Here is a 22,233-nt window from a genome sequence, read left to right as displayed (position 1 = left end):
CATAACAATACCTTGATGCATCATCAATAAAAGTAACAAGATATTTTTTATGACCTAATGATGGAGTAGCATGCAAATCACACAAATCACTATGAATAAGGTCTAAGACTTTAGTCTCACTTTTAACATCCTTAAAAGGTTTCCTAGTGATCTTGGTCAACATGCAAGTTTTGCATTTTTCAATGTTCATATCAAAAGGAGGAATCATACATGTTTTTGACATATCTTTTAATCTTTTGTAATGAACATGCCCTAATCTAGCATGCCAAATTTCTGATTTTGTCATATTAGTTATAGAACTACACGAGGCCATACAAACAGATTCATGAACAAAAGGAACATCAATGTTTAATTTAAACATTTCATTACAACGATAACCAAATCCAACAAACGAACCATGTCTTGACAAGATGTACTTGTCACTTTCAAGTACTTGCTTGAAACCACAATTATTTAAAATCATACCAGACAATAAGTTCTTACGAATACCAGGTACAAATAAGACATCCAAATACAAACTTTTTCCGGAAGTAAAAACTAAATTCACACAACCTAATCCTAGGATTGGTTCAGTTGCAACATTGCCCATCTTCACAATAGAGCCATCATCGATTGGTCTAAATTCCTTGAACCAACGACAATCTTTGCACACATGGCTTGTTGCTCCCAAATCAAACCACCAAGCAACGTCATCATCCTGCACATAGAATGCATCAGATATTAGTGATACATAATTTGAATTTGTATTCGAATTAAAATTATTCACTACAATCTGACCTTGTTGCTTTTCAGGATCATTAGACCCACTTGGACCAGCCTTGTTCTTTCCTTTGAACACCCGGCAATCCCTCTTTAAATGACCAGGTTTCCCACACTTCCAACATGACAATTTTGTCTGTTTGTTTGGACCTTTGTTCTTATTTCCTTGAAATTTTCGTTTGTTACCTTTAGCATTGTAATTTTGCTTAACTGTTCCACTTTCCTCTACCATATTAACGGAAGAGGAACCTACTACGTTTTTATCATTGACTTTATCAATTTCCTGAGCCCTCAGCGACTCCTCAATCATGAAATGACTACCGAGTTGAACCAGAGTCAACTCTTCCTTCTTATGTTTCAAGGTATGCTTGAAGTCTTTCCAAGAAGAAGGCAGTTTATCAATTATAGATGAAACTGCAATGGATTCATCCATTTTTAAATCATGTTGAGTAAACTGACCCAAAATCCGTAGCAGTTCATTATATTGTTCCATAACAGGCCTCGAATCAATCATTTTGTAATTAAAGAAATTACTAACTAAGAATTTGTTTCTTGAGGCATCTTCTGCCATATACTTGGATTCAAGAGAGTCCCATAATTCCTTAGCAGACTCAACATTTTGATAAATATCAAAGAGAGAGTCAGACATACCGTTCAGAATGTGTCCACGACAAATGTAATCATCGTTCTCCCATTTCGAACGCTTCCTTGTTTGATCCAGAGTTTCGTCTTCCATAAACACCGGCATTGGTGTACTCAGCACATACACCACCTTCAATGTTGTCAAGAGAAAGTGCATCTTCTTCTGCCATCTTCTGAAATCCTGCCCTTCAAACTTGTCCAACTTCGCAAACTTGCTTGTCATCTTCGAACTATCGTTCGTCATCTCGAAAAATTTAACTTCAATCTTTTGTTGGTTAATTTGAAAATCGAGATGATACTGGATAAATCTGAAGTCGTGTATAACACTTTCAGATTGAATCAAATTTCGGGGTTCAACCAAAATTGTTCAATCGGATAAAATTAGAAGATTATAATTCAAGAGTTTTGTTTTGGTCTTGTATGTTTTGTCACCCGTTATGCTTTCTGAACCAGAATGATTATTTATGATCAAAGAACAGGTGGTTTTTGGCAGTTGATGGAAGTTTTTTCCTTTTTAAAAACTGCCGTTGATGGAAGTTTTAGTAACTTCCATGTAACTTCCAACAGTTGATGGAAGTTTTAGTAACTTCCATGTAACTTCCAAAATTTTCCTAAACCGAACATCTTGTTATTACATTAAAACAAGCGTGCACTCTTATTTTAACATAATAAAGAGATCAATTACACTAAAATGTCCAACAATTTCCTCCGCCACTAACAAATGATTTTGGTCTTGGCCATCAGCCCTTGTAGAGATATCCACCACTTGTCTCGAATCCAATCCTATTATTCGCTTATCAAAGCTGAAACTATGAACATGTCTTAATCCACAAGCAATAGCTTGGATTTCTGCATGGATTACTGAGCAAGGATCAAACAAAGATGAGAATCCATACAGAAACCTCCCATGTTCATCTCAAAAAATGCCACCTCATGCTGCACAACTCTAATCGCTACTCACAGCTGTATCACAATTAAGCTTAATAGGGATTCCAGAATACTACTCTAGAATGGCAATGAATCTGCACAGGATCACCTAACACCTACTTAAAATCAGCAAAATCAGCAGCCTTATGAATCTCCTTTGCAAAATAACTAGCTTCATACCACGTTTCCGTTGCGGAGGAAAATGTATTGTCGAAAAGCCATTTATTTCTCCTCCACCAAATTTTATCCACCACTGCACCAAAGAGTTGACATAGGTACACCATGGACATTAAGATTTATGGCTGATTGCATCAACAATGTTGTGAGGTGAGATCCTCAACAACTTGTTAGTGTCCCACTGACCATCTATCCCAACAAAGAAACACATGCAAATTGTATGATCACAGAGCCGACCTTGGTTCAGGATCTAGTCATCCTCCAAAAAACGCAAAGTTTGCCCATTCCTTACTCTCCAAATAATATTCTTTCTATACCATTCCAACAATGCATAAGACCTCGCCAAAGGTTTGTAATGTTTTTTTTATGATCCATGATGGGCAAACAAGATTACCCACATTGATATTTCTTTCTAACAAAATTAGCCCAAATGTCATTTGGTCAAGTGCACATCTTCCACCCAGTTTTCATCAGGAGAGCTTGATTAGCATTTCTGGCCGTTCTCAATCCCAATCCACCCCAATCTGTTGGACGACAAATCTTATCCTACTTAAGCCAGTGGACTTTCCTACAAAGGGATCTAGGGAGAAAAGAGGTCTGCATGACATAGGATAGGAGTGCCTGTAACACAGATTCACTACTAAAAAAAGGTCTTCTACATTGGTTTTAATGGCCATTTTACATAGGTTATGATGCGTGGTGGTAGACCCTTGTCGTTGAATAACAACATCAGTTGAAGAACCCGTCTTAGAATTATGGACATTCTACATCGTTTACACCTCTAGAACCGATGTAGAATGTTGTTTTTTTATTTATTAGTTTCGCAAAATTTTTGTGGCATTCTACCTAGGTAATGTCTCATATGAGACTTAATTTATAAACTCATGTCAAATTTCAACTATCAAAATAGTTAAATAACAATTTATCATTTCACTTACACAAGGTATATGTACAAATATGTAGTTATGATCTAATAGCTACATACAAATATGTAGTTATAAAAATATAGATGCCATTCTAGGGAACAAAACAACTTTTGAATGTAATCAAATATCAAATACATCGACAAGTCATCAGTCACTAGGTGAAAATCAATTCTTCTAAAGCCAAATCAGGATCAACTAACAAGGAATTAAGTTGAAGGAACAAATACCACAGGCTCTGGCTGAATAGGTTCATCCAATCCAGCTTTGATAGCATCCGTAATTTCAATTGATGATATCTTGAATCCTGTTTCACTAGCTCCCTCAATGTGAACTTTTTTTGGAACACAACCAACAATTGCTACAGGAAGTGGTGCAAGATGACTTTTAAACATATTAAATTTAATTCAAAATATAATATAAAATATTTAGTACATTTTGTTTAGTTTGTCAATAAAAATTGGGAAAATGACACAACAAATGAATAAAATACCAAAAATATAACATGATAAAGGAACATTTAAAAACAACTTTAGAAAATAATGGACATGTGAATATATTAAAGTGTAGGAAATGGGAAAAAGAGTACTTGTTTTTTGTGGAGTTTAGACGGGAGTTTTGGGCTTGAAGAAGCATCTCCAGTCCATCTGGTTCTATGTACCTACCAAAAACACAAGTAATAGGAAAAACTATATTTAAAGGGCCGATTCCAAAACCTCAAATTCAATTAAGAAAGCGGGTATCAAAGAGACAATAGGAATTACAGGAAAACACACCAGAAGAATCAATATACCAAATTCCCCAACCTTTTATTTGATAAAAAAAAATAAAAAAAATCAAGTGACATAAGGAGGGACTCTAGTTCAAAACTCTGCAACTCATTCAGCTTCCTTCAAAACTTTAAATACCAAAAAAGAGAAACTTTTAAGATAGAAGTTGATGGAATCTTGTAGGATATCCATAATTTAATTCACATCCACTATATATACTCTCAGTAAAATAATTATTAATGACGTTGTCTTCTTATTATCATATAACCAATAACTGATTCCAAGATCTGTTAATAAAAGAAATGAAATCATGTTGGATTAAGTTAGAAACTACTACTGTATACAATAACATCTATTGATCTACGATTGCAATTAGTGTATTAGTATTAACTAGCTAGTATTGCAATTAGAGTATTAGTCTTGCATTAACTGCTTATATCCATATTTCTTGCAATTTTAGTAAGGTTTAAGTATGAGTTTAAGTCTAATAATTAAAATGAGTGGTTATTTTTTAAGTATAGTTCCTGTAAAAAAAATATGAAATACGAAATAATTGTTTTAATCTATATAAAATGAGTAAACTTTGGTTTTAACTCTTCTAAAATCATTGTTTTTCATTCTCTATGAAATTGCTATTTTTATCCCTAACTTACTTTAAGGTACATAGATAAATACTATTTATTTTGGAGATCTATAAACCAGCAAAGCCCATGTCACACTTCAACCTCTAGAATCTTAGTCTAAATTCCACCTTAGCATGTATATATATATATATATATATAAAATACACATTTCATGAAAAAAGGGAGTATGATATCACTTTATAAGAATAAAAAATGAAGCGTCAAATTTAATAATAGCCAATAGGGTTCATGTAAAAGTTACTAACAATTAATAATATCTAAATATTTAGGCTGTATTTTAATAAGATGAGCATTTATAAATTCCATTAATTATTCGAGCTATGAGGCTACGTCACAAATAAACTAATAAAGTAATATTAAAAATCAGGAATTATTTTTTCTTTTAAAATAGGGAAAGACATTAAAGAGTTTTAATAAAAGCAATCTAAACTGGAGCACCAATAACAATGAGAGCTTCAGTTTATTTCCCTCGAGCACATCAAGCCAAACAATCTCACCAATGTTTTCCCAAGCAATGCAGCCTAAAATCCACGCTCTGCAGCATCAGCTAAATGCAGTTATCCTCACATACCATTCTTTGGCACTAGTATACACTAGCTCAAGGTTAAAGCTTATGCTTTGGGCCCACCAACAAAAATATATTTGTTATTAGCTTTTTATAAAACATTTGACTCAAACTAAAGTTCAGAGTGCAATCATTCAAAGATCAGAACAAAAAATTGCCTCAAAAAGACCTTCAAATGTATACATGACAATGTCTAGTTTAAAATCTGAATTTATTAATTCCGCAAAACTAAAGAGACAACAAGACATTACACAATTGATAAAAGGCACCTGCTGCACTTCACATGCACAAAATGAGTTTATTTTACACATTATAGCAAAAGTCTAAAACAAGTCTAAAACAACCACCAATACCTTCCAACTTAATCATCCTCAAAATTTTAACCCACCATCTTACTTAGCAATTAGTACATAGTAGTTGTAAACTCCAATCCATAACAGGAGTCTTGGTTCAACTCATTTGTTAATGTAAATTGTAAACTTTAATCAACAAAAGAGAAAGAAGATCCACAACAGTATTGTACAATTTGAAAGCAACACCGTGTCTTCTCCTCTGTTACCCTTGAATACCCTATTACTTTAACCCAGCAGAACTATCTTACCGAAAGCACAACAATACAACTACTAATTCATCAATGAAAAACATTAAAAAACTAAACAAATAAATAAAATACCCAGTTTTGCTTAACACCAACAAAAAATGCACCCACTTCTTAAGTAGAGTTATTGGACTGTTATCAGTGTCCTCCACAAACATTGGAACGTGCAAAGACCTAGCCACACGTGCCTTCTCTCTCTCACAGGTTGGCCTAACATCAAGAAGAATATGTATATGTTCATAAAAAATAGAATAAAATATACCTGGCCACCAGATAAAAGCAATACAGCTAATTCGCCATCAGAAATGGCCTTCAATCCCATTTTCCACCATCTCTCTCGATCCTCTTGACTTCTCTCCACCACCGTCGACACACTGCTCTCCGACACAGGCTCAATGGCCGCCACCGGCAGTCCTGAAAGCAATCGCAATTTAGTTACACGCGGCAAAACACAGAATCGTTAATCAACATACATGCACGTAAAGAGAAGAATTCGATACAATCAATTAACAAACACGTAATCACTAATTAACATCCAGACCTTGAGATCGCAGCGAGCACCGAATAATCCGGTCAATTCTTGAAAGATCTAAACTCTGCAACATGCAACATATTAATTAAACAAAACAAACAAAAATCACACAATAAGGAGGTCAAAATGATCCGAAATTGGAAAATGAGACAAATACGATTCGCAAATCTGAAGTTCCGAACTCGAATCGGAGGCGAATTTGGAGGGGAGGAGAGGGAATTGGATAGGAAGGAATAAAACTTACCTCAATGTCCTTGACGAGAAACTCGCGTTCCTCGTAAGAGAGCTCGTACCAGAGGGCGAAAGCGTGTTCTTGATCGTAGTCTTTCAGTCTCTGGAGAAGAGCTTGCGGTGGAACAACGTCGTTGCCTTCGAATCCCACTGACGATGGCTCCCTCATTTTTTCTCTCTCTCTCTTCGGTTTCAGTTTCAGTTTCGATTTCAGATCTCGAAATTATGAAGAGAGTGAGTGAGCGAGGTTCAATGTTGGTGTTAATGTATGGTTGGTTGGTTATGGAGACAGGGGAACGAGGGAGGGGCGACGAGGGAGGGTCCAGCGTCGAGGGAGGGGCCGGCGTCGACCTCCCGCGGCGGTTTGTGGAGGTGAGGGAGGGAGGACAAGGTTCCAGCGCCAGACAACACTCGCGTCTCCATGACGAGGAAGGAATAGCAAGAAGAAGAGAGTGTGTCTGAGAAAGAGAGTTTCGGGAAGAGGAAGAGGCATTACATTGGGGAAAGGAAAAAGGCATTGGAAATCACTGAAGCGATTGAGGAGATCAAGAAAGAGGTCGGCATTTAAATTCAAAATTACACAAGTTTAAAGACGGTTTTTCTCGAAACCGTGCTTGAATAATATAAAATAAAAGTGGTTTGGAAAAAACCGTCTTTAAAATGTTATTGCTATTTACAAAAACTGCCATTGCCTTAAACAAAAACGGTTTCAAGAAACCGACTTTAATTACGTGTGGTAGAATACGCCATTTTTAGTAGTGATTTCGCAAGCATCTAAGGACTAACATAGGAGAGATTTAGAGCTTTCCAATCACTCAAACGCTAATTAATTTTGTCCATAATGAACTGGAATGATTGTTTTGAAGCTCGCTTGTGGTGGAGGGGAACTTCAAGATACTCTCCCAAATTCATGGTGCATTGAAATCCTAACTCCAAGGCAATCTCATTTTGTAACGAATTACAAGTATTCCTAGAGAACAAGACTCTAGTTTTTTTCCCACTTACCTTCTAGCCAGAACTGTCACAGAATAGTCAAATAACCTCCTTGATAACTCGGGCTTGCTAGACATTGGCTTCCGCTCAAAGAAAAAGGTCATCCACAAAGGCTAGATATGAAATATTAGGCCCACTTCTCAATACCTGAATCAGATGTTGCACCGCATGATTTATTAAATGAAAAAGGCTTTCTATGCAAAGAAGTAATATTTATGGAGAAATCGGGTCACATTGTCGGACTCCTTGAAATTGAGTGAAAGAGTTCAGCATCTCACCATTCCATAGTACCCTCATCCTTGAAGATGAAATGCAGTGCCGCACCATATTTGTAATGTTCTCGGGAAGAACGATGTACTTCATAGTAGTGTAAATAAAATCCCACTTAAGCCTATCATAGGCTTTCTCCAAATCCACCTTTATCATCATCCATTTCCTGCCAGTTCTCTTATTTTGCATTGTATGGATCATCTCTTAGGCAATGATAATATTGTCACCATTGTTCCCGTTGGGATGGAACTACTTTTATAGGGATTGATCAAAGTTTCGATGACAGGTCTCTACCACCCAGCCAGGATTTTGGTGATAGTCTTGTAAGAGACGCTAATGGACACAACTAGTTCCACTTTAGGGATTAAAGGGATGAGAGTGTCATTCAACACATTAATAGAAGCAAGATTCACTACAAGAAAATAGGTGAATAGCATTGATAAGTCAGTCGCTATGGTAGGAAAATCGGTCGCTAATCAGTCTCTATGGTACGCAAATGGGTTGCTATATAGATCAACGACTAACCTTGCTTAGGCGCTATAATCTTGGTGACTATTCCATAGTGACTAGTCTTTAGTGACTGATTCTGCAATCAATCTTTAGCGACTGTTTTTGTGATTGGTCTTAAGCAACTATTTCAATTATTGATTATCAATGATTAACAACTACACTAGTATTCATTAATTTAATAGCATAAATTAGCGACTAGTTCAATACCTTAGTCTCAAAATCAGTCACTATTGTAGCATTTGTTTTTTATTTTTTAAAATTCATTTAATAAAAATTTTACTTGATAAACAATAAATTTTACATTGTATTTATCAATACAAATTGACTTGATAAACAATAATTTTTTTTAATTTATAAAATTTATCAAAACAAGTATCAAGTTCATCCAAACAAAATATCAAAACATTTACAATAATACATAATTATTGAGTTGACTATTTATCAATAATATGTCAATGCATATAAGTTTGTTTTATAGAATAACTAGTTATCTAGATAACTACACAAAAAGTATCTAAGACTCATCCAAACTAAATATCAAAACATTTGCACTAGTTACTACACAAAATGTCTATCATATTAGATGCTTTGCGTTACTTAAATACCAATTAGGTGCTTGATTTTAGTTGAGATTAGTACCTGCAACAAAACACATGAATACCACATTAGGCATCGTTTTCTTACTAGAAAAAATTTTAAAAAAAAAGTATATGAAAATTACAAAATCCAAAGAACCTGTGATCCTACATCTTCAGTTCCAGTCATTGAATTGCGACAATTAAAAATAAAATTATGAATCCATAAAATCTCAAATCCAAAAAGACATATTTTTAAAAATAAAAAGGAAATAAAAAATTACAACAGCTTTAAACAAAGTTTGTAGTTCATAGATTTGAGATTGGCAATGAACCCTGAACATCCACTAACAGATTGTTAACAAACCATGCAAACAAAATACCTAGATTGATCGAGAGTGGCTTTTATCCAAATAGTTTGCAATTTGTCCACATAGTTGGCACCTGCTAGAAGGAATGATTGTATAACCTTGCTCCCTCCCTCCACCATGTGTTATCTAATCTAATGTAGGAAGGAAAATAACCTAGTCTAAAAATGTTGGCCATGTGGAATCCTTTAGCTGACCTAGAGTAAAAAAACCTCTCAATCATAATCATATCAATCACTTCACTACTGGAAAAAAGGTCTTCTACGACGATTGTAAAGTACCTTCTATGAACCATCTTTGAAGCCAATGTCATTAAAATTTTTGACTTTTGACGATGATTCCCTAAAAAACCGTCTTAGAAAAGGGTATCCTTCTAAAACGGTTCTTAACAAGAACCGTCTTAGAATGTCACTCTTCTAAGACGGTTAAAGTTAAGAACTGTCTTAGAAGGATACCCTTTTCTAAGATGATTTTTCAAAGAACAATCTTAGAAGAGTATCATTCTAAGTCAATTGTTAGATAAAAACATTCTTAGATGGGTACTATTTTAAGACAGTTTTTAGTTAAGAACTGTCTTAGAATATACCATCATAGCTACACACAAGAAAGAAACATTGCCAAAATCAGTATCAGTTTGGGAGGCCTAGAACCTCTTGTCCAATTCCTTCATTGACAAATTACATTGGCTCTTGTTAGAACAATTTTTTTAGAGACAAATACAAGCAAAAATATTACCTTGGCTCCTATTAGAACAACTGCTACCACATCGTACAAGTAGTGTAACATCTTCAATTGAATTAGTGCCATCTATCTCCTAACTAATAAGTATATTTCATTATTCTTCATGTCATCACTCATCACCAATTTAATGACTTTTGCATTGTACGAAGAGAACAATTGACAATTATAAACAATAAACCACGTTCTCTATAATCTATAACTATTATAACAAAGACAAAACATAAACTAAGTTATCATTTTAGTCTAATTTTTTTTATAAACTTTTTGCTTTTATTTTTTATTAAGTAAACTATAACAAAAATTAACTATTCACTCTCATATTGATATGTTATATTTCATATCTCTTTATTAATTTAAACAACATATCATTGAATTAGTTCAATTGTTCAAACAAACACATATACTAGGCCAAAAGACAAAATATATTTTGTCTTTTTTTATCCATCCATGAAATATCGATATATAGAATTATAAGTATGAAGAAAAAATATTTGGGATTAGGTTGGTTACGTGTACATAATGCTGCACTTGCGATCACACCGTGGTTGAAGCCTCGTTGCATGTGACATTTTCAGCTCACATTATACATCCAAATCATATTATATCATCTAATTTCATTATAATAGTTTTCTGTTTTGATTTTTCCAACCATCACACTTTTTTGGTATAATTTTAGTGAATTAAAAATGTAATAAAAATACAAAAATAGTTTGTATTGCATAATTAAAGAGAAATAAAAGTTAAATTGAAAGTAAATGAATGAATTAAGATATTTTTTATTAAAAAAATAACAGTAAAGAGGAAAATCATATTGAAGTTTAGTTTATTAGTTTTCAGTTAATAAATGTTTGACAGTTCTCAAAGAAAAGCTTGAAGGGATTGAATAATCAAAAAGAAAAAAGAAATGATCTCTATTGATTCTAACTGATGTAAAGAAATTGAATTTTGTATTCACTATTGGAAACAATGGTACAAGGATTCCTTAGATACATGATATTATGAATGGTAAGAATAACTTAGACTCTAACAGGGAAACTGTCAAGCAGTTATTAACAAAAAAAAACTAACTATAGAAATTAACTAACTCAGCCTAATACTTGAAAAACTAAATAAACACATAAATTTAGACTTTAAGAATGCAGACAAAATATATTTCATAGTTGAAATGTAGTAGTTAACTACCAGGGGGAAGAAATGAAGCACTGATACTTTAATTTAAACTCACCCATACGGAGCCTTTTCCAATTACACTTTGGGTCCAAGGAAGTTTTTCATCAACGCCAACTTTTTGCCCTATGTACTTCTACAAATATAAAAGGAACATAACAAATTGACAATAAATGCATGATACACACCCTAGCATCAAGAATAAAGTTGATTAAAAAAAATAGAAATAAATGAGCAATAAGGTAACATCTACATATGTTTTATTATTAAATAAAAAGAAAGAAAAAGGAAACTTAAAATGTACAACTATAGTATAATTTTGAAAAGGTTGTATAGATGAGGAAACAATAGTGGCAACCTATGAAAATGATTAGAAGAGAAGGGAAGTGTTAGTGAAATAAATATAAATATAGTTTTGAAAGTTGAAACAATTGTAGTAGTACTTGGAAATTGATGGCTCTTTGGTGAATATCATGAGGAAGCAGAGGAGGGTCAGGATACTTATCTTCCAAATATTGGATGTGAGACTGAGAAGAAGAGGGAATGAGTGACTGAGTCTGACCATAATAATGGCAAGAGAGTCAATAATTACTGAATCTCCATCGAGCAGCATGAGAATAAATCCAATGAGGTTGAGCTTAAGAAACTCTAAACAAAAGTAAAAGAGGAAATTGAATTGATCTGAGCTTAACAAATATTATATTGCAAAAAATTGAAGTTGGCCCCAAGGGAACAAGAGGAAGCTACCAAGGCTAACAGGAGAGACAACAGAGTCACAAATGTAAGTATATAATTTATGTATATAGCAATCCTCATTAGAAAATCCACCATCCAAATATAAGAAAATAATACATGTGTTCTTTAGATAAATAAGACAGAGAGAGATAGCTTACGCATCTTGTAGGAAACCACACGCTTGTTGTCGAGTGAGCGAACTTGGAGGCCCAAAGGGTATATGGTGTTCAGCCTACTCATGCACCCCGCATAATGAATCATAAGGCTGACTAATGCACCAAGCACCTTCATGAGGATAATGAATCATGTCCTAAGGGAGTTCATAGGTAGGTTTATAGTTGTTTATTTTGATGATTTCTTAGTCTATACTAGGGACCTAGATGATCACTTAGGACATCTATGGTAGGTTCTTTTAGTTCTTAGGAAACATATTCTATTTGCTTGTATAAATAAATGCACCTTTTGTGTCGATAGTGTAGTCTTCTTAGATTTTGTGGTTAGCAAAAATGGGATCCAAGTGGACCCTAAGAAAATCAAGGCCATCCAAAAGTGGCCCACCCGAAAAAGTGTAGGAGATATTGGGAGCTTTCATGGGTCGACCAGTTTATATAGAAGGTTTGTTTCTAATTTCTCTACACTTGCTTCGCCACTCAATGAGTTGGTGAAGAAGAATGTGGCATTAATATGGGAGAGAGACAAGAGCAAGCCTTTGCTTTTCTCAAAGAAAAGCTCACCAAGGCACCCGTTCCAGCTCTTCCTGACTTTTGTAAAACTTTTGAGCTAGAGTGTGATGCCTCTGGTGTAGGTGTGGGAGCTGTGTTGTTGCAACGTGGGCACCCTATTGCTTACTTTAGTGAGAAACTTCATGGTGTCGCTCTCAACTACCCCACATATGATAAGGAGCTTTATGCCTTAATTAGAACCCTCTAAACTTGGGAACATTACCTTGTTTCCATGGAGTTTGTTATTCATAGTGATCATGAATCACCTAAGTACATTAGAGGGCAATGCAAGTTAAAAAAGAGGCATGCAAAATGGGTAGAATTCTTAGAGAAATTTCCATATGTTATCAAATTCAAAAAGGGAAAGACAAATGTGGTTGCATATGCTCTTTCTAGGAGACACACGTTGCTTTCTTCCCTTCGAGCTCAAATTTTAGGATTTGATAACATAAGGGAATTGCACGTTTCCGATGAGTACTTCTCTCCCATTTATGCTAGTTATGGGCACAAGGCCCAAGATGGATTCTACATTGCTAACGGGTATTTGTTCAAGGAGGGAAGGCTTTGTATACCCCAAGGATCCATTAGAAAGTTTTTGGTCAAGGATTGCCATGAGGGTGGACTAATGGGGCATTTTCGAATTGATAAGACTCTTGTCTCCCTCAAGGAAAAATTCTTTTAGCCCCGTATGACAAAAGATCTCCATGGGTATTGCACTAGGTGTATGGCTTGTTTACAAGCCAAGTCTAGGGTGATGTATTGCACACCCTTACCCACTCCATCTGCACCCTGGGTAGATATAAGTATGGCCTTTGTCCTTGGGCTCCCTAAGACCTAGAGGGGAGTAGACTCTATCTTTGTGGTGGGGGATAGGTTTAGCAAGATGGCACATTTCATACCATGCCACAAGGTAGATGATGCTAGTCACATCTCAAGACTTTTTTTTAGAGAAGTTGTGAGGCCTTATGGTTTACCTAAGACTATTATTGTGTTTGATAGAGATGCTAAGTTCCTTAGCCATTTTTGGAAAACTTTATGGGCTAAGCTAGGAACTAAGCTCCTTTTCTCCACCACTTGTCACCCAGAGACTGATGGGCAGACAGAGGTAGTGGATCTCTCTCCACATTGTTAAGGGCTCTCCTAAAAGGCAATCACAAGTCTTGGGATGAGTACCTTCCTCATGTGGATTTTGCCTATAATAGGGGGGGGGGGGTTCATAGAACTACTCGGTAGTCACCTTTTGAGGTTGTCTATGGGTTCAATCCTCTAACGCCTCTTGACTTAATTCCCGCTCCACTTGACACTTCTTTTATACATTAAGAAGGGGTATCTAGGTCAGAGTTTGTGAAGAAATTACATGAGAGGTTAGGAACCAAATAGAGAACCAAATAAAGGTGTATGCAGCTAAAGGCAATAGAGGAAGGAAGGAGGTGGTGCTTAATAAAGGGGATTAGGTTTGGCTCCATCTTAGGAAGGATAGATTTCCTACTAAGAGAAAGTCCAAATTGAGCCCTAGAGGTGATGGCCCTTTTCAGGTCTTAGAGAGGATCAAGAACAATGCTTATAGGCTAGACCTCCCAGAGGAGTATGGAGTTAGCAACACCTTTAATATTACTTGCCACTTTATTGGTTCTGCACTAGTATCGTGGCATAGCAAAAAGCAAAATAGTGTTGCCTTATCAACTATAGAAGCGGAATATATTTCTGTTGGAAGTTATTGTGCACAAATCCTATGGATGAGACAAGAACTCTTTGATTATGGTTTAATGCTTGATCACATTCCTATTCGTTGTGACAATACGAGTGCAATCAACCTATCCAAAAATCCTATTTTGCACTCTTGAACAAAACACATTGAAATTAGGCATCACTTCCTTAGAGATCATGTTCAAAATGGTGATTGTGTACTAGAGTTTGTTGAAACAAAAAATCAATTGGCCGATATCTTTACAAAACCTCTACCCAAAGAAAACTTCTTTACCATTAGATGAGAATTAGGGATTATTGACCAATCTGTTTTAGATTCCTAGCCCAGAAAATTATATATAATATTTTCCTCTTCATATATTTAATGATTTGAGGGAATGTAATCGATTACATTAAGTATGTAATCGATTACCAGGGAACCATAATGGTGTAATCGATTACCATTAAAACATAAGGTTGTAATTGATTACCATAGGTTCCTAATCGATTACTAGAAGGTTAGTCTATTATTTCTTAAGCATGTAATCGATTACAATAGATCTATAATTGATTACCAGATAGTTAGGAAGTTACATTATAATGCTTGTAATCATTTACATTCCGTCATCCCTGTCTTTAAATACAAATTTTCTCTCTCTCTAAGTTCAGAACACTCATCTCTCCTTTGTCTCTCTAACGGCGCCCCACATCCTAAAAACCTCAAATCCTCATATCTTCTTCATTTCTTCACCAAATCGCTTCAAACAAAGTGCGAAATTCTTCTATTTGAATCCTCTACAAAACCCACCGATTGAAATTTTCTAAAACTTCACCAAATGGAAGTCAAAGAGGCGCAAGGGCTCATCATAAAAGACTCATTATCCATTTTTCAATCCAAAGTATTGAAAAAGTTTTTATATTTAAAATTTTCATCAAATCTTAAACTTTTTCATATAAGAAATCATTGAAAAATCAAGGGGGAGTGAACGACACAAATGGATATTATTATTTCTCTCTTTACTCCTTATCTAAAGATGGCTGTCATCATCAAAAAGGGGGAGAATGTGAATGTATATCATGCATGTTTTGATGATGTCAAAAGTTTACTTGATGAGCACGGATTGAATCAAGTCAAAGAACAAGATCAAGAAAATCTAAGATAAGGACTTAGTAAATTTGTTAAAAGAATCTCACTTTGATTGCTATAGTTTGGCCTCAAAATCTTTACTGTCAAAATTCTTTTATTAAAGTTAAATTAGTTCAAAAATCTCTTTTTGAACTAGTAACTGATGACCAGGTTCGTGTGATCGATTACTAGAGTATTTGTGAAAAATGACATATAGAAAATTTGGAACTGATGAACCAACGACACAAAATTATTTGAAAAATGGCATATTGAAAATTCAGAAAAACTATTTAAAAGTCACAACCCTTCAAAGATATGACTGTGTAATCGATTACAAGTGTCATGTAATCGATTGCTAGTGAAAAAGTTTCAGAAAATCTTTTGAAAAGACATATCTCTTCAAACTATTTTGAATAGGCACAATGGGTATATATATATATATGTGTGTGTGTGTGTGTGTGTGTGTGTGTGTGTGTGTGTGTGTGTGTCCTTACTTCGAAAATAAGAGAATTCTCAGAGAACTTAACTTTCAAAACCTCTCTAAACATCTTTGGCCAAACTCTTGCAAATTATTGAGAATTTTGCTAGAATCTTCAAGTTGTATCATCTACTCTAAAAGAGAGAAATCATTCTGTTCATCTTATAAAACTCAGTTGTAATCAGGAGATTGTTTGTCTCTTGGCGTGTGAGAAACTCGAACACAAGGGTGAGGGATCCCAAGGTGTGTTCAAAGATTGTAAAGGATTTACAAGGATAGTGGAAAATCTCAAGTAGGTTGTGATGACATCCTCCCAAGGATGGGACCCATAACCAAAGTCATGGCTAGGAGACTCTAAGAAGATTGGGCTAGAGACATAGGAGAAGGCCCTAGGGTTCTCATGAGCCTTAGAGTAGATTTTGAGCCCATGGACTAAGTATGAGCCCACTTATCTTTTTACATATTAGATTAGGGTTTCATTATTTTTGGGCCTTGTATTTAGGGCTCCATATTGTAGGGAGGGTACCCTAGTAATGTAGGATTTTTTCAGCCCTTGTATTTTACGGCACCTAGGCTAGTTTCTGTATTAGGAGAAGTTTTGTAATTTCACATGCATTAAGTGCACTATTTGATGTGTGTGTGTTGGGAGAGAAATTTAATTGAATTGGGAGAAGCCCAATCCAATTAAATTTTAGAGGGGGAGGTGAGAATTTGCTTGCTACACCCCATTGACACATCATATAGTCACACTTTGTGCATGCCCTTCATGCTTTACATGTCTCATGACACCTAAACACACTTAGTGGAGAATCTTGGACTTGATCTTGGATTTGTGGGCTAAACCATAGCTAAAATTCACTAATCATAATTAGTGAAATTTTGGCTCCACAAATTCAAATTCAAATTCATGTGAAATTTGAATAGAAATTCAAATTTTCCTCCAATTTTGTGTGACACTTTGGCTATAAATAGAGGCCTTGTGTGTGCATTTTTTCAACTTTGATCATTTGAGAAATTACAATTTAAAGTTCAGACCTCATTTGAGGCATAAATTTCATGCCCCTTCTCTCCCACTCCCCCCACTCATCTTCTCCTATCTTCAAGCTCTTATCTATGACTTCCTATGGTGGTGAGCTTGTTCTTGACTAATCTTCTCCTTGAAGTGGCGTCTCCAATCACCTTTCCTCCGTCTCCATTCCGCTGTCATTGATATTCAAGAAGCAAAGGACTCCATTGATGAAGAAGATCCAAGGCTTACAAGCTCCTCATGGAGCTACATCAGGTTACTTGAGGGCTGGACGTAGGCACGGGAAGTGGCCGAACCAGTATAAATCGAGTTTGCAATTATTTCTTCCCTTATCTCGTTTATTTTATTGCAATTTACTTTGTCTTGCATATTTAAAGAACATTTTTAAATTGATTGTTGCTTCTTCCTCTACATTCTAAATCTATCACATATCATTTAAAAGGGGATTAAATTCACCCCCCCTCTTAAGTTATCGAGGCCACCTGTTCAACAAGCCGGTGTTCTGGTTTGTAGCCCACGCCCCACATTGAACTTGTGTCTCGTGAAGTGTAAGCATGGTCTAAGTAGACACTTGATCGAGAAGAGGAGGTACGCGTCGCCATGACAAGGCAATAGGAACTGAAGCTGGCAAGGCTAGAGAGGAAGGAGGCAAGTCCGCTGAGAAATTTGTAGTCATCACACCAGCACTAAGAAGTGTCATAATAGTGGAAGAAGGAGAAGCAGAGGGTGCCAAAATAGAATGTGGCTCCAAAAGAGCAGTTGTAGCGTGCACAACCAATGGAGTCAAAGGCAGACCTTGAGAACCAACTGAAGAGGGGCAACCCAAACTGGTCATAAACCCAATAGCTTGCTTCATGACTCGGAGGCTGAAAAGGGCCCTTGACCTTTTACAGCTTGGCACACCGCCGTCACGCTTCCTCATGGTCTAAGAAGACATTGGAGTGACCTCAAAACTTCATCATCATTAGGGTCAACCTTAGCAGTAGGTTGACCCTATTCTTCGCAGCAAAAGAAGACATATCACCACCAATAGGTCCGATCGGCTTAACTAAGGGTTTCCATGCGAAATCTCCCATGATATCTACAAAACAAGAAAAAATGCAACAAGGTTTATCCCCCATGGTAAAACATTTTACCATGTAAGGCAGAGAGAGGATTGTTCGTCGAAGGAAGGGACAAGATTGCCCGAGCATCCAATAAGACTGAAAATTGATCTAGAATAGCCTTGTCAACCCTCTCCACTATGGTCAACAGATCCTCATCAAAAGACTTGAATCTGGTAGGGTGTGACAGCCAGTAAAATGGGAAGCGGGGTTCCCCATCTCAAATAAACATCAATGGCAATCCATCTGCCACGACATCCATCACAAAGACCTTGAAAACACGTTCGAGTCAAACTAGAACAACTTCTTGGGCACACTATTGAGGGACACCCAACCTATCTTCCTCGTTAAATTTATTTGAAATAAATAAATAAACACCAACGCACTAGGCCGGATATTGAAAAAGGGGCATAGGACCTCGAAGGCCCTCACCATCGCCTAATTATTGTTATGAAGCAGGGAGGATGCCACATTCAAATGCTCTAGCATAGCACATTGAAAAGAGTCTAGGGGGGAGAAGCAAACCCAGAACTTCAAAAAGACAGCGGTACATAAGAAAGAAGGGTGGACAACTGGATGCCACCTTTAGAAAGGGAAATCATCACTCCATTACTCCTACAAGCCTAAAAAACCATCTTGCAGAAGTCTTCTTGGTTGGCCAACTTCAGTTGACACCCTAATGCATCGAAGGGACGTTGGCGATCCATCATTGTGGCTATACTTGCTACGGGGGGGGGGGGGGGGGACTTAACATCCCCACTGCCACTCCTTATCACTGCCCCAACGATGCAACAGAAGGTCGCGCCCTTCTACGGGGACGAGAAACACCCCTGCCAACACGACACGAGTCCACTAACCTCTCGGAGGAAGTGGGCTCGCTGTCAGAAGTTTCATGGCGTGCCCCCTCCAAGGAGGAGTCGCCGATTGGATGGCCCCTCATTCCACTAGGGGTTGTTGAATCAAACCACCAAAGTCACTTTTTGCCCAAACCCATGGCAGAATCAAAGATGAAAGACATGGTTGAAGGAAAATGTACCTTAAAGCAAGGAAGACAAACAAAGGAGAAAGGGAAATTGCAACGATCGCGAGCAGAAGGCAAGGAGATTCAAGGACAACTTAATATAAGTAGCTTGGAAAACACTTGTCCTGGTCGAGGGGCTCGACAAACTCACAACCCTCCTACTTTTCAGGGCTACTACTCTCAACACCAGACAATCTCCCTCGACACATGACAATCTTTCTTGACACTAGGTAACCTCTTTCGCCAACCAGTTGGCTTAGAGCTTGGGGGGCTTATGTATTGTCCAGGGTCTACAAAATGAATGTGGCAAGTGACATGGCACTCCAATACACACGTCCACCCTCGCATAGGAGCCGAACACATCGCCCTTAGTGTTAGGCTACTGGGCCAACAAGTACTCAACTATCTATAAGAGACAAATTATCCATAAGTCACAACTTATCTACTAGCTATTATCTACAAGCTAGGAATTATGTGTAAGGGTTGTTATACCACTGTAACAACCCCTACAAACAAGGATTCAAAGCTCGTATCTCACTCTATAAATACCAGGTTCTATCTCACCTTTTTGATTCCATTCTCAACTGACTCACGCACTTACTTGAGCATTGAAGTCCTTTGTTTTGCAGGTCCCTCCCTCGTGTTCTCCTAACAAAGGGTAATTATAATCGACGTACGGGATCGTGGAGCCCTTGTTGGCCACATTGACCCTAATGTTGATCAATTCTAGATTTTGGTAAGTACAATTGAATTGATTAAAGATTTTATTGGAAATAGAATAAATATAAAATGTTCATTAATTAATTGAATTATTTGGAGAAATGAATATGTGATTGTCACGTAGCATCACCTCATAAAATCAAACCTTCTTTTGCAGTCTCACCACATATTTCACACAACCTGTGATCATGAAAGGTAATTAAAGATTGTGACAAAACTAACATAGAACAAAAGGAACCTCAAGATTATTGAACTAAAAATCTAGTTTGCATAAATTGAAACAAGATTGGCCATGCTTTGGTGATAACATTCTTATAACTATGTAAATGTTAAAAAAAAGCATGTAAAATCTTGTCTCTGAGCTTAATAAACAACAATGGTTTTCAAATTACAAAAAGAATTACCCACAAGTACATAGGATGGAAAAAAAAGTACTAATAGAGCTTCCCCCACCCAACAACTTTCAAATTCAGAAGGGTCCTAAGATGAAAAAAGTACATACATGAGACTAATTTCAAACACAAATTAGAATTAAAATGACAAAACACAATGGTATTCCCAAACCATTCTTCACTAGGAATAGTAAAATTATGTACTTTAAAAATTTGAATTTGGCATACATCTGAGTTCTAAACCATCATGTGGTAATTTGAATTTTGATGTAAACAATGTCGAAAATAGCAACTGAGACTCTGACAAAGCTCTCGATTGAAGGCAAGTTGAGAGAGAGCTTCTCATATTATTTCATTAGATTCATTAATATGCAATGGTTGAACCTCTCCCTCCCAACCCCCAAACCAAAAAAATCTAGGTTCATTAGGGGAATAGTCACAAGATTTAGTGACATAAGTGAAAGTTGCATTAGTACCATACCTCTAGAGTTTCTTCTCAAAGAAATAGTAACAAATATTTTAAATGTGAAATATGGACACATTCAGAAATATCATGGAATTATTGTCAAGTGCAAGACAATATTGCTGGCATGCAATCTTTTTTGTATAAAATTATTGGTTTTCTTTATTTTGGATGGGGTGAAGCCACTAAGAAAAGGGGCAAGGAGTAGGGGAGAAACATTGTCATATATTATTCTTTTTGAGGTGATGAAAGTACAAACTTACTTTTCCTAGTTCATTCCCCATATATCAGCTGAAAAGAGAAACCGAAGGTTCAAAGAAACTTCATGGAGACAAGAGTATATTTTTTACCAAACATCAACATGAAAAATATATCCATTCATATATTCATATGCTATACGCCAAACTAATAGTTGATGTCATTATTTGGAACTTTGGATGTAACCTCAACTCACAACCACAAGAAGTCGAGTCATTTGTGAATACCTAAGATGGAAAACCAACTGGTTGTCTGGTTGCATTTGCCCAACTCACCCTCATTGAAGTCTATTGCCAATAGAAACTCCATGTGTCAAGGTGCATAACAATGATATCGATTCTCCAGTTAGAAATGTACCAGTAAAAATTGAAATAGTTATCAGCTGATACATTAACCAACTGACTAATGATAAACAATGAAAACAATTTCAAAAGTTCATCCTCAAATTTATGAATATTATGGATTTATGCGTTTAATATTGGTAAGATAATAATAGTAACGAAATTTCAATTTAGAATTTCCTATTGATGATAATGAAATTTAATAATGATACTAGTAACGCTAATGTTCTATGCATAACAGCATAAGTATGCTGCAGAACTTGAATGATTTCACAAGACAAGATAAAAGGTTGAAAGCTTTGGCAAGGATTTGACAAAATGAAAAAATGAAGCAAATAGTAAACAAGATCATATATATAAAAATAGAAAAAAAAAACACGTGGCACAAAGTGAGCCATCTTTCGAAAACCAGTACTCTATCAAGACATGTAACAATAATATGCGAGTAGAGCTTTATGCTACAAGAAATGATTATTTTAGCATGAAAGTCAGTTAAACAAGTTGAAATTACTTGTGCTCTACCTTTTTGAAACAATAGTAAACCCAGAAGTATGGTGTAAAAACAAAGGACACCACATTAAGCGCATGCTAGAAAATCATGCAAACATAGGGCACAAAATTTTGTTCATTTTTCATCAACAAAATCAGGTCAGAGCAAATACAATTTCAGTAGATAACATTGAACTTAGCATGAGGCATAATAAGAATGAACCTGAAAATAACATCTCTCCTAACATTAAAACCATGAGAATTTGATTAAAAATCACAT

At 35.9% G+C, this 22,233-nt stretch overlaps 2 protein-coding genes across 2 annotated transcripts; one reads left to right on the top strand and one right to left on the bottom strand.

Moving 5' to 3' along the window:
* Positions 1-3,637: 3,637 nt before the first annotated feature.
* Positions 3,638-7,191, bottom strand: LOC100794053 (uncharacterized). The gene is made up of 6 exons (XM_041006193.1): positions 7,059-7,191; positions 6,782-6,984; positions 6,547-6,601; positions 6,194-6,419; positions 4,018-4,089; positions 3,638-3,812 (listed from the first exon to the last, which is right to left on the bottom strand). Exons 1-6 carry the CDS (start codon positions 7,189-7,191, stop codon positions 3,638-3,640), a joined length of 864 nt encoding a protein of 287 aa, XP_040862127.1.
* A 5,890-nt stretch (positions 7,192-13,081) lies between these two features.
* LOC102661617 (uncharacterized) lies at positions 13,082-13,531 on the top strand. The gene has a single exon (XM_006589883.1). It carries the CDS (start codon positions 13,082-13,084, stop codon positions 13,529-13,531), a length of 450 nt encoding a protein of 149 aa, XP_006589946.1.
* The last annotated feature ends 8,702 nt before the right edge of the window (positions 13,532-22,233 follow it).

The sequence above is a fragment of the Glycine max genome, chromosome 10 (assembly GCF_000004515.6).
Source record: "Glycine max cultivar Williams 82 chromosome 10, Glycine_max_v4.0, whole genome shotgun sequence".
Taxonomy (NCBI): Eukaryota; Viridiplantae; Streptophyta; class Magnoliopsida; order Fabales; family Fabaceae; genus Glycine; species Glycine max.
This window is presented reverse-complemented; position numbering and strand designations above follow the sequence as displayed.